This window comes from Carcharodon carcharias, assembly GCF_017639515.1.
Source record: "Carcharodon carcharias isolate sCarCar2 chromosome 33 unlocalized genomic scaffold, sCarCar2.pri SUPER_33_unloc_1, whole genome shotgun sequence".
Lineage (NCBI taxonomy): Eukaryota > Metazoa > Chordata > Chondrichthyes > Lamniformes > Lamnidae > Carcharodon > Carcharodon carcharias.
Genome location: NW_024470690.1, coordinates 3,110,881 through 3,124,089, shown reverse-complemented (window position 1 = coordinate 3,124,089; position 13,209 = coordinate 3,110,881). Strand labels below are relative to the sequence as shown.

Sequence of the window (13,209 nt, the reverse complement as noted above, 5' to 3'; positions counted from 1 at the left end):
GTCCTGGGAGTGTTTGATGGGGACAGTGTAGAGGGAGCTTTACTCTGTATCTAACCCGTGCTGTACCTGTCCTGGGAGTGTTTGATGGGGACAGTGTAGAGGGAGCTTTACTCTGTATCTAACCCCGTGCTGTACCTGTCCTGGGAGTGTTTGATGGGGACAGTGTAGAGGGAGATTTACTCTGTATCTAACCCCGTGCTGTACCTGTCCTGGGAGTGTTTGATGGGGACAGTGTAGAGGGAGCTTTACTCTGTATCTAACCCCGTGCTGTACCTGTCCTGGGAGTGTTTGATGGGGACAGTGTAGAGGGAGATTTACTCTGTATCTAACCCCGTGCTGTACCTGTCCTGGGAGTGTTTGATGGGGACAGTGTAGAGGGAGATTTACTCTGTATCTAACCCCGTGCTGTACCTGTCCTGGGAGTGTTTGATGGGGACAGTGTAGAGGGAGCTTTACTCTGTATCTAACCCCGTGCTGTACCTGTCCTGGGAGTGTTTGATGGGGACAGTGTAGAGGGAGCTTTACTCTGTATCTAACCCCGTGCTGTACCTGTCCTGGGAGTGTTTGATGGGGACAGTGTAGAGGGAGCTTTACTCTGTATCTAACCCCGTGCTGTACCTGTCCTGGGAGTGTTTGATGGGGACAGTGTAGAGGGAGCTTTACTCTGTATCAAATCCCTTGCTGTACCTGTCCTGGGAGTGTTTGATGGGGACAGTGTAGAGAGATTTTCTCTGTATCTAACCCCGTGCTGTACCTGTCCTGGGAGTGTTTGATGGGGACAGTGTAGAGGGAGATTTACTCTGTATCTAACCCCGTGCTGTACCTGTCCTGGGAGTGTTTGATGGGGACAGTGTAGAGGGAGCTTTACTCTGTATCTAACCCGTGCTGTACCTGTCCTGGGAGTGTTTGATGGGGACAGTGTAGAGGGAGCTTTACTCTGTATCTAACCCGTGCTGTACCTGTCCTGGGAGTGTTTGATGGGGACAGTGTAGAGGGAGCTTTACTCTGTATCTAACCCGTGCTGTACCTGTCCTGGGAGTGTTTGATGGGGACAGTGTAGAGGGAGATTTACTCTGTATCTAACCCCGTGCTGTACCTGTCCTGGGAGTGTTTGATGGGGACAGTGTAGAGGGAGCTTTACTCTGTATCTAACCCGTGCTGTACCTGTCCTGGGAGTGTTTGATGGGGACAGTGTAGAGGGAGCTTTACTCTGTATCTAACCCCGTGCTGTACCTGTCCTGGGAGTGTTTGATGGGGACAGTGTAGAGGGAGCTTTACTCTGTATCTAACCCCGTGCTGTACCTGTCCTGGGAGTGTTTGATGGGGACAGTGTAGAGGGAGCTTTACTCTGTATCTAACCCCGTGCTGTACCTGTCCTGGGAGTGTTTGATGGGGACAGTGTAGAGGGAGATTTACTCTGTATCTAACCCCGTGCTGTACCTGTCCTGGGAGTGTTTGATGGGGACAGTGTAGAGGGAGATTTACTCTGTATCTAACCCCGTGCTGTACCTGTCCTGGGAGTGTTTGATGGGGACAGTGTAGAGGGAGATTTACTCTGTATCTAACCCCGTGCTGTACCTGTCCTGGGAGTGTTTGATGGGGACAGTGTAGAGGGAGATTTACTCTGTATCTAACCCGTGCTGTACCTGTCCTGGGAGTGTTTGATGGGGACAGTGTAGAGGGAGCTTTACTCTGTATCTAACCCCGTGCTGTACCTGTCCTGGGAGTGTTTGATGGGGACAGTGTAGAGGGAGATTTACTCTGTATCTAACCCGTGCTGTACCTGTCCTGGGAGTGTTTGATGGGGACAGTGTAGAGGGAGCTTTACTCTGTATCTAACCCCGTGCTGTACCTGTCCTGGGAGTGTTTGATGGGGACAGTGTAGAGGGAGCTTTACTCTGTATCTAACCCCGTGCTGTACCTGTCCTGGGAGTGTTTGATGGGGACAGTGTAGAGGGAGCTTTACTCTGTATCTAACCCCGTGCTGTACCTGTCCTGGGAGTGTTTGATGGGGACAGTGTGGAGGGAGCTTTACTCTGTATCTAACCCCGTGCTATACCTGCCCTGGGAGTGTTTGATGGAGACAGTGTAGAGAGAGCTTTACTCTGTATCTAACCCCGTGCTGTCCCTGTCCTGGGAGTGTTTGATGGGGACAGTGTAGAGGGAGATTTACTCTGTATCTAACCCCCTGCTGTACCTGCCTGGGAGTGTTTGATGGAGACTGTGTAGAGGGAGATTTACTCTGTATCTAACCCCGTGCTGTACCTGTCCTGGGAGTGTTTGATGGGGACAGTGTAGAGGGAGCTTTACTCTGTATCTAACCCCGTGCTGTACCTGTCCTGGGAGTGTTTGATGGGGACTGTGTAGAGGGAGATTTACTCTGTATCTAACCCCGTGCTGTCCCTGTCCTGGGAGTGTTTGATGGGGACAGTGTAGAGGGAGCTTTACTCTGTATCTAACCCCGTGCTGTACCTGTCCTGGGAGTGTTTGATGGGGACAGTGTAGAGGGAGATTTACTCTGTATCTAACCCCGTGCTGTACCTGTCCTGGGAGTGTTTGATGGGGACAGTGTAGAGGGAGATTTACTCTGTATCTAACCCCGTGCTGTACCTGTCCTGGGAGTGTTTGATGGGGACTGTGTAGAGGGAGATTTACTCTGTATCTAACCCCGTGCTGTACCTGTCCTGGGAGTGTTTGATGGGGACAGTGTAGAGAGAGATTTACTCTGTATCTAACCCTGAGCTGTACCTGTCCTGGGAGTGTTTGATGGGGACAGTGTAGAGGGAGCTTTACTCTGTATCTAACCCCGTGCTGTACCTGTCCTGGGAGTGTTTGATGGGGACGTTGTAGGGGGAGATTTACTCTGTATCTAACCCCGTGCTGTACCTGTCCTGGGAGTGTTTGATGGGGACAGTGTAGAGGGAGATTTACTCTGTGTCTAACCCCGTGCTGTAGCTGTCCTGGGAGTGTTTGATGCGGACAGTGTAGAGGGAGCTTTACTCTGTATCTAACCCCGTGCTGAACCTGTCCTGGGAGTGTTTGATGGGGACAGTGTAGAGAGAGATTTACTCTGTATCTAACCCCGTGCTGTATCTGTCCTGGGAGTGTTTGATGGGGACAGTGTAGAAGGAGCTTTACTCTGTATCTAACCCCGTGCTGTACCTGTCCTGGGAGTGTTTGATGGGGACAGTGTAGAGGGAGCTTTACTCTGTATCTAACCCTGTGCTGTACCTGTCCTGGGAGTGTTTGATGGGGACAGTGTAGAGGGAGCTTTACTCTGTATCTAACCCCGTGCTGTACCTGTCCTGGGAGTGTTTGATGGGGACAGTGTAGAGGGAGATTTACTCTGTATCTAACCCCGTGCTGTACCTGTCCTGGGAGTGTTTGATGGGGACAGTGTAGAGGGAGATTTACTCTGTATCTAACCCCGTGCTGTACCTGTCCTGGGAGTGTTTGATGGGGACAGTGTAGAGGGAGCTTTACTCTGTACCTAACCCCGTGCTGTACCTGTCCTGGGAGTGTTTGATGGGGACAGTGTAGAGGGAGCTTTACTCTGTATCTAACCCCGTGCTGTACCTGTCCTGGGAGTGTTTGATGGGGACAGTGTAGAGGGAGCTTTACTCTGTACCTAACCCCGTGCTGTACCTGTCCTGGGAGTGTTTGATGGGGACAGTGTAGAGGGTGCATTACTCTGTATCTAACCCCGTGCTGTACCTGTCCTGGGAGTGTTTGATGGGGACAGTGTAGAGGGTGCATTACTCTGTATCTAACCCCGTGCTGTACCTGTCCTGGGAGTGTTTGATGGGGACGGTGTAGAGGGAGATTTACTCTGGAAATAACCCCGTGCTGTACCTGTCCTGGGAGTGTTTGATGGGGACGGTGTAGAGGGAGATTTACTCTGGAAATAACCCCGTGCTGTACCTGTCCTGGGAGTGTTTGATGGGGACAGTGTTGAGGGAGCTTTACTCTGTATCTAACCCCGTGCTGTACTTGTCCTGGGAGTGTTTGATGGGGACGGTGTAGGGGGAGATTTACTCTGTATCTAACCCCGTGCTGTACCTGTCCTGGGAGTGTTTGATGGGGACAGTGTAGAGGGAGCTTTACTCTGTATCTAACCCCGTGCTGTACCTGTCCTGGGAGTGTTTGATGGGGACAGTGTAGAGAGAGCGTTACTCTGTATCTAACCCCGTGCTGTACCTGTCCTGGGAGTGTTTGATGGGGACAGTGTAGAGGGAGCTTTACTCTGTATCTAACCCCGTCCTGTACCTGTCCTGGGAGTGTTTGATGGGGACAGTGTAGAGAGATCGTTACTCTGTATCTAACCCCGTGCTGTACCTGTCCTGGGAGTGTTTGATGGGGACAGTGTAGAGGGAGATTTACTCTGTATCTAACCCCGTGCTGTACCTGTCCTGGGAGTGAGTGATGGGGACAGTGTAGAGGGAGCATAACATTGTATCTAACCCTGTGCTGTACCTGTCCTCGGAGTGTTTGATGGGGACAGTGTAGAGGGAGCTTTACTCCGTATCTAACCCTGTGCTGAACCTGTGCTGGGAGTGTTTGATGGGGACAGTGTAGAGGGAGCATAACTTTGTATCTACCCCCGTGCTGTACCTGTCCTGGGAGTGTTTGATGGGGACAGTGTAGAGGGAGATTTACTCTGTATCTAACCCTGTGCTATACCTGTCCTGGGAGTGTTTGATGGGGACGGTGTAGGGGGAGATTTACTCTGTATCTAACCCTGAGCTGTACCTGTCCTGGGAGTGTTTGATGGGGACAGTGTAGAGGGAGATTTACTCTGTATCTAACCCTGTGCTGTATCGCTCCCGGGAGTGTTTGATGCGGACGGTGTAGGGTGAGCTTTACTCTGTATCTAACCCCATGCTTTACCTGTCCTGGGAGTGTTTGATGGGGACGGTATAGAGGGAGCTTTACTCTGTATCTAACCCCGTGCTGTCCCTGTCCTGGGAGTGTTTGATGGGGACAGTGTAGAGGGAGCTTTACTCTGTATCTAACCCCGTGCTGTTCCTGTCCTGGGAGTGTTTGATGGGGACAGTCTAGAGGGAGATTTACTCTGTATCTAACCCCGTGCTGTACCTGGCCCGAGAGTGTTTGATGGGGATGGTGTAGAGGGAGATTTACTCTGTATCTAATCCTGTGCTGTACCTGTCCTGGGAGTGTTTGATGGCGATGGTGTAGAGGGAGATTTACTCTGTATCTAACCCCGTGCTATACCTGTCCTGGGAGTGTTTGATGGGGACGGTGTAGAGGGAGCTTTACTCTGTATCTAACACTGTGCTGTACCTGTCCTGGGAGTGTTTGATGGGGACAGTGTAGAGGGAGCTTTACTCTGTATCTAACCCCGTGCTGTACCTTTCTTGGGAGTGTTTGATGGGGACAGTTTAGAGGGAGATTTACTCTGTATCTAACCCCCTGCTGTACCTGCCTGGGAGTGTTTGATGGAGACTGTGTAGAGGGAGATTTACTCTGTATCTAACCCCGTGCTGTACCTGTCCTGGGAGTGTTTGATGGGGACAGTGTAGAGAGAGCTTTACTCTGTATCTAACCCCGTGCTGTACCTGTCCTGGGAGTGTTTGATGGGGACAGTGTAGAGAGAGCTTTACTCTGTATCTAACCCCGTGCTGTACCTGTCCTGGGAGTGTTTGATGGGGACAGTGTAGAGGGAGCTTTACTCTGTATCTAACCCCGTGCTGTACCTGTCCTGGGAGTGTTTGATGGGGACAGTGTAGAGGGAGCTTTACTCTGTATCTAACCCCGTGCTGTACCTGTCCTGGGAGTGTTTGATGGGGACGGTGTAGGGGGAGATTTACTCTGTATCTAACCCCATGCTGTACCTGTCCTGGGAGTGTTTGATGGGGACAGTGTAGAGGGAGATTTACTCTGTATCTAACCCCGTGCTGTACCTGTCCTGGGAGTGAGTGATGGGGACAGTGTAGAGGGAGCATAACTTTGTATCTAACCCTGTGCTGTACCTGTCCTCGGAGTGTTTGATGGGGACAGTGTAGAGGGAGCTTTACTCCGTATCTAACCCTGTGCTGAACCTGTCCTGGGAGTGTTTGATGGGGACAGTGTAGAGGGAGCATAACTTTGTATCTACCCCCGTGCTGTACCTGTCCTGGGAGTGTTTGATGGGGACAGTGTAGCGGGAGATTTACTCTGTATCTAACCCTGAGCTGTACCTGTCCTGGGAGTGTTTGATGGGGACAGTGTAGAGGGAGATTTACTCTGTATCTAACCCTGTGCTGTATCGCTCCCGGGAGTGTTTGATGCGGACGGTGTAGGGTGAGCTTTACTCTGTATCTAACCCCATGCTGTACCTGTCCTGGGAGTGTTTGATGGGGACAGTGTAGAGGGAGATTTACTCTGTATCTAACCCCGTGCTGTACCTGTCCTGGGAGTGTTTGATGGGGACGGTGTAGAGGGAGCTTTACTCTGTATCTAACCCCGTGCTGTCCCTGTCCTGGGAGTGTTTGATGGGGACAGTGTAGAGGGAGCTTTACTCTGTATCTAACCCCGTGCTGTTCCTGTCCTGGGAGTGTTTGATGGGGACAGTCTAGAGGGAGATTTACTCTGTATCTAACCCCGTGCTGTACCTGGCCCGAGAGTGTTTGATGGGGATGGTGTAGAGGGAGATTTACTCTGTATCTAATCCTGTGCTGTTCCTGTCCTGGGAGTGTTTGATGGCGATGGTGTAGAGGGAGATTTACTCTGTATCTAATCCTGTGCTATACCTGTCCTGGGAGTGTTTGATGGGGACAGTGTAGAGGGAGCTTTACTCTGTATCTAACCCCGTGCTGTACCTGTCCTGGGAGTGTTTGATGGGGACAGTGTAGAGGGAGCTTTACTCTCTATCTAACCCTGTGCGGTACCTGTCCTGGGAGTGTTTGATGGGGACAGTGTAGAGGGAGATTTACTCTGTATCTAACTCCGTGCTGTACCTGTCCTGGGAGTGTTTGATGGAGACAGTGTAGAGGGAGCTTTACTCTGTATCTAACCCTGTGCTGTACCTGTCCTGGGAGTGTTTGATGGGGACAGTGTAGAGGGAGATTTACTCTGTATCTAACTCCGTGCTGTACCTGTCCTGGGAGTGTTTGATGGGGACGGTGTAGAGGGAGATTTACTCTGTATCTAACCCTGTGCTGTACCTGTCCTGGGAGTGTTTGATGGGGACAGTGTAGAGGGAGATTTACTCTGTATCTAACTCCGTGCTGTACCTCTCCCGGGAGTGTTTGATGGGGACGGTGTAGAGGGAGATTTACTCTGTATCTAACCCCGTGCTGTACCTGTCCTGGGAGTGTTTGATGGGGACAGTGTAGAGTGAGCTTTACTCTGTATCTAACCCCGTGCTGTACCTGTCCTGGGAGTGTTTGATGGGGACAGTGTAGAGGGAGCTTTATTCTGTATCTAACCCCGTGCTGTACCTGTCCTGGGAGTGTTTGATGGGGACAGTGTAGAGGGAGCTTTATTCTGTATCTAACCCCGTGCTGTACCTGTCCTGGGAGTGTTTGATGGGGACAGTGTAGAGGGAGTTTTACTCTCTATCTAACCAAGTGCTATACCTGTCCTGGAAGTGTCTGATGGGGACAGTGTAGAGGGAGATTTACTCTGTATCTAACCCCTTGCTGTACCTGTCCTGAGAGTGTTTGATGGGGACAGTGTAGACGGAGCTTTACTCTGTATCTAACCCCGTGCTGTACCTGTCCTGGGAGTGTCTGATGGGGACAGTGTAGAGGGAGATTTACTCTGTATCTAACCCCGTGCTGTACCTGTCCTGGGAGTGTTTGATGGGGACAGTGTAGAGGGAGCTTTACTCTGTATCTAACCCCGTGCTGTACCTGTCCTGGGAGTGTTTGATGGGGACGGTGTAGAGGGAGATTTACTCTGTATCTAACCCCGTGCTATACCTGTCCTGGGAGTGTTTGATGGGGACAGTGTAGAGAGAGCTTTACTCTGTATCTAACCCCGTGCTGTACCTGTCCTGGGAGTGTTTGATGGGGACAGTGTAGAGGGAGCTTTATTCTGTATCTAACCCTGTGCTGTACCTGTCCTGGGAGTGTTTGATGGGGACATTGTAGAGGGAGATTTACTCTGTATCTAACCCCGTGCTGTACCTGTCCTGGGAGTGTTTGATGGGGACAGTGTAGAGGGAGCTTTACTCTGTATCTAACCCCGTGCTGTACCTGTCCTGGGAGTGTTTGATGGGGATAGTGTAGAGGGAGCTTTACTCTGTATCTAACCCGTGCTGTACCTGTCCTGGGAGTGTTTGATGGGGACAGTGTAGAGGGAGATTTACTCTGTATCTAACCCCGTGCTGTACCTGGCCTGGGAGTGTTTGATGGGGACAGTGTAGAGGGAGATTTACTCTGCATCTTACCCCGTGCTGTATCTGTCCTGGGAGTGTTTGATGGGGACAGTGTAGAGGGAGATTTACTCTGTATCTAACCCCGTGCTGTACCTGGCCTGGGAGTGTTTGATGGGGACAGTGTAGAGGGAGCTTTACTGTGTATCTAACCCCATGCTGTACCTGTCCTGGGAGTGTTTGATGGGGACAGTGTAGAGGGAGCTTTACTCTGTATCTAACCCCGTGCTGTACCTGTCCTGGGAGTGTTTGATGGGGACAGTGTAGAGGGAGCTTTACTCTGTATCTATCCCCGTTCTGTACCTGTCACGGGCGTGTTTGATGGGGACGGTGTAGAGGGAGATTTGCTCTGTATCTAACCCCGTGCTGTACCTGTCCTGGGAGTGTTTGATGGGGACGGTGTAGGGGGAGATTTACTCTGTATCTAACCCCATGCTGTACCTGTCCTGGGAGTGTTTGATGGGGACAGTGTAGAGGGAGATTTACTCTGTATCTAACCCCGTGCTGTACCTGTCCTGGGAGTGAGTGATGGGGACAGTGTAGAGGGAGCATAACTTTGTATCTAACCCTGTGCTGTACCTGTCCTCGGAGTGTTTGATGGGGACAGTGTAGAGGGAGCTTTACTCCGTATCTAACCCTGTGCTGAACCTGTCCTGGGAGTGTTTGATGGGGACAGTGTAGAGGGAGCATAACTTTGTATCTACCCCCGTGCTGTACCTGTCCTGGGAGTGTTTGATGGGGACAGTGTAGGGGGAGATTTACTCTGTATCTAACCCTGAGCTGTACCTGTCCTGGGAGTGTTTGATGGGGACAGTGTAGAGGGAGATTTACTCTGTATCTAACCCTGTGCTGTATCGCTCCCGGGAGTGTTTGATGCGGCCGGTGTAGGGTGAGCTTTACTCTGTATCTAACCCCATGCTGTACCTGTCCTGGGAGTGTTTGATGGGGACGGTATAGAGGGAGCTTTACTCTGTATCTAACCCCGTGCTGTCCCTGTCCTGGGAGTGTTTGATGGGGACAGTGTAGAGGGAGCTTTACTCTGTATCTAACCCCGTGCTGTTCCTGTCCTGGGAGTGTTTGATGGGGACAGTCTAGAGGGAGATTTACTCTGTATCTAACCCCGTGCTGTACCTGGCCCGAGAGTGTTTGATGGGGATGGTGTAGAGGGAGATTTACTCTGTATCTAATCCTGTGCTGTACCTGTCCTGGGAGTGTTTGATGGCGATGGTGTAGAGGGAGATTTACTCTGTATCTAATCCTGTGCTATACCTGTCCTGGGAGTGTTTGATGGGGACAGTGTAGAGGGAGCTTTACTCTCTATCTAACCCTGTGCGGTACCTGTCCTGGGAGTGTTTGATGGGGACAGTGTAGAGGGAGATTTACTCTGTATCTAACTCCGTGCTGTACCTGTCCTGGGAGTGTTTGATGGAGACAGTGTAGAGGGAGCTTTACTCTGTATCTAACCCTGTGCTGTACCTGTCCTGGGAGTGTTTGATGGGGACAGTGTAGAGGGAGATTTACTCTGTATCTAACTCCGTGCTGTACCTGTCCTGGGAGTGTTTGATGGGGACGGTGTAGAGGGAGATTTACTCTGTATCTAACCCTGTGCTGTACCTGTCCTGGGAGTGTTTGATGGGGACAGTGTAGAGGGAGATTTACTCTGTATCTAACTCCGTGCTGTACCTCTCCCGGGAGTGTTTGATGGGGACGGTGTAGAGGGAGCTTTACTCTGTATCTAACCCCGTGCTGTACCTGTCCTGGGAGTGTTTGATGGGGACAGTGTAGAGGGAGCTTTATTCTGTATCTAACCCCGTGCTGTACCTGTCCTGGGAGTGTTTGATGGGGACAGTGTAGAGGGAGCTTTACTCTGTATCTAACCCCGTGCTGTACCTGTCCTGGGAGTGTTTGATGGGGACAGTGTAGAGGGAGCTTTATTCTGTATCTAACCCCGTGCTGTACCTGTCCTGGGAGTGTTTGATGGGGACAGTGTAGAGGGAGATTTACTCTGTATCTAACCCTGTGCTGTACCTGTCCTGGGAGTGTTTGATGGGGACAGTGTAGAGGGAGTTTTACTCTCTATCTAACCAAGTGCTATACCTGTCCTGGAAGTGTCTGATGGGGACAGTGTAGAGGGAGATTTACTCTGTATCTAACCCCTTGCTGTACCTGTCCTGAGAGTGTTTGATGGAGACAGTGTAGAGGGAGATTTACTCTGTATCTAACCCTGTGCTGTACCTGTCCTGGGAGTGTTTGATGGGGACATTGTAGAGGGAGATTTACTCTGTATCTAACCCCGTGCTGTACCTGTCCTGGGAGTGTTTGATGGGGACAGTGTAGAGGGAGCTTTACTCTGTATCTAACCCCGTGCTGTACCTGTCCTGGGAGTGTTTGATGGGGACGGTGTAGAGGGAGATTTACTCTGTATCTAACCCCGTGCTATACCTGTCCTGGGAGTGTTTGATGGGGACAGTGTAGAGAGAGCTTTACTCTGTATCTAACCCCGTGCTGTACCTGTCCTGGGAGTGTTTGATGGGGACAGTGTAGAGGGAGCTTTATTCTGTATCTAACCCTGTGCTGTACCTGTCCTGGGAGTGTTTGATGGGGACAGTGTAGAGGGAGATTTACTCTGTATCTAACCCCGTGCTGTACCTGTCCTGGGAGTGTTTGATGGGGACAGTGTAGAGGGAGCTTTACTCTGTATCTAACCCCGTGCTGTACCTGGCCTGGGAGTGTTTGATGGGGACAGTGTAGAGGGAGATTTACTCTGTATCTAACCCCGTGCTGTACCTGGCCTGGGAGTGTTTGATGGGGACAGTGTAGAGGGAGATTTACTCTGCATCTTACCCCGTGCTGTATCTGTCCTGGGAGTGTTTGATGGGGACAGTGTAGAGGGAGATTTACTCTGTATCTAACCCCGTGCTGTACCTGGCCTGGGAGTGTTTGATGGGGACAGTGTAGAGGGAGCTTTACTCTGTATCTAACCCCATGCTGTACCTGTCCTGGGAGTGTTTGATGGGGACAGTGTAGAGGGAGCTTTACTCTGTATCTAACCCCGTGCTGTACCTGTCCTGGGAGTGTTTGATGGGGACAGTGTAGAGGAAGCTTTACACTGTATCTAACCCCATGCTGTACCTGTCCTGGGAGAGTTTGATGGGGACAGTGTAGAGGGAGATTTACTCTGTATCTAACCCCGTGCTGTACCTGTCCTGGGAGTGTTTGATGGGGACGGTGTAGAGGGAGCTTTACTCTCTATCTAACCCCGTGCTGTACCTGTCCTGGGAGTGTTTGATGGGGACGGTGTAGAGGGAGATTTACTCTGTATCTAACCCTGGGGTGTCCTGGGAGTGTTTGATGGGGACGGTGTAGAGGGAGATTTACTCTGTATCTAAACCTGGGGTGTCTTGGGAGTGTTTGATGGGGGGGATCAGTTTTACTGATTGTAAAATCTTTTCAACAGACAGAGCCTGGTGCTCTCTGCTTTCTTCCCATTGGTCGGCCCCTGGAAGATGTCTGGTGGTCTCCAGGATGCAGCAATCAGCAGTTTCCTGCAGTTCATCGAAGAGAAAGGCTTCAAGATCTACAATTCACTGACTAAACAGAGCTGTGAGACCGGCAAGTTATCCAGGTGTCTGCGAGGCGAGATGAACCTGCTGTACCGGAAAACCAAGGTGGAATGGAAACATCGGGAGGAGGAGTCAAAGAAAAGGTAGCTGCTCCTGTCACACTTTCTGTCTGGAGCCCTCGGCGCACGTTCAGTCCCAGTTTCTCTGCACATCTTCCACCTGGGTTCAGTTTCACTTTGATGTCCCCTGTTAGCACCATGAGACAGCCTCCACACACAGCGTTTGTACCACACCCAGCCGACATTAACGACTATCAAGGAAATAAAGAAACAGTTGCATAGTTAAAAAGTGATCGTATATTAAACAGGCAAATAATCAATCGGCTGAAGGCATCCGCCCCTCTGTCCATCCATCCATCCTTAAGTGTATAATTTCACCTGAGAACATTATTACACTGTTTTTTAGACTCAGTAGAAGATTCACATTACAACTGTAGGTTGTACCAGAACAGGAAGTATCGTAATTACATAGAAACATAGAAAATAGGAGCAGGAGGAGGCCATTCAGCCCTTCGAGCCTGCTCCACCATTCATTATGATCATGGCTGATCATCCAACTCAATAACCTGCTCCTGCTTTCTCCCCATATCCTTTGATCCCTTTCGCCCCAAGATCTATATCTAACTCCTTGAAAACATACAATGTTTTGGCCTCAACTACTTTCTGTGGTAACGAATTCCACAGGTTCACCACTCTCTGGGTGAAGAAATTTCTCCTCATCTCAGTCCTAAATGGTCTACCCCATATCCTCAGACTGTGACCCCTGGGTCTGGACTCCCCCACCATCGGGAACATCCTTCCTGCATCTACCCTGTCTAGTCCTGTTAGAATTTTATAGGTTTCTATGAGATCCCCCTCATTCTTCTGAACTCCAGTGAATATAATCCTAACCGACTCAATCTCTCCTCATATGTCAGTCCCACCATCCCAGGAATCAGTCGGGTAAACCTTCGCTGCACTCCCTCTATAGCAAGAACATCCTTCCTCACATAAGAAGGCCAAAGCTGCACACAATATTCCAGGTGTGGTCTCACCAAGGCCCTGTACAATTGCAGCAGGACATCCCTGTTCCTGTACTCGAATCCTCTCGCTATGAAGGCCAACATACCATTTGCCTTCTTTACCGCCTGCTGCATCTGCATGCTTACCTTCAGCGACTGGTGTACAAGGACACCCAGGTCTCATTGCACATTCCCCTCTCTCAATTTAC

At 50.6% G+C, this 13,209-nt stretch overlaps 1 protein-coding gene across 1 annotated transcript in view; it reads left to right on the top strand.

Moving 5' to 3' along the window:
• Positions 1-12,087, top strand: part of LOC121274152 (voltage-gated potassium channel subunit beta-2-like) — a 199,173-nt gene extending 187,086 nt beyond the window's left edge. The window contains exon 14 of the mRNA XM_041181331.1: positions 11,839-12,087. Within this exon, the coding sequence (XP_041037265.1) occupies positions 11,839-12,087 (249 nt within the window). The remainder of the gene's footprint in view (positions 1-11,838) is intronic.
• The last annotated feature ends 1,122 nt before the right edge of the window (positions 12,088-13,209 follow it).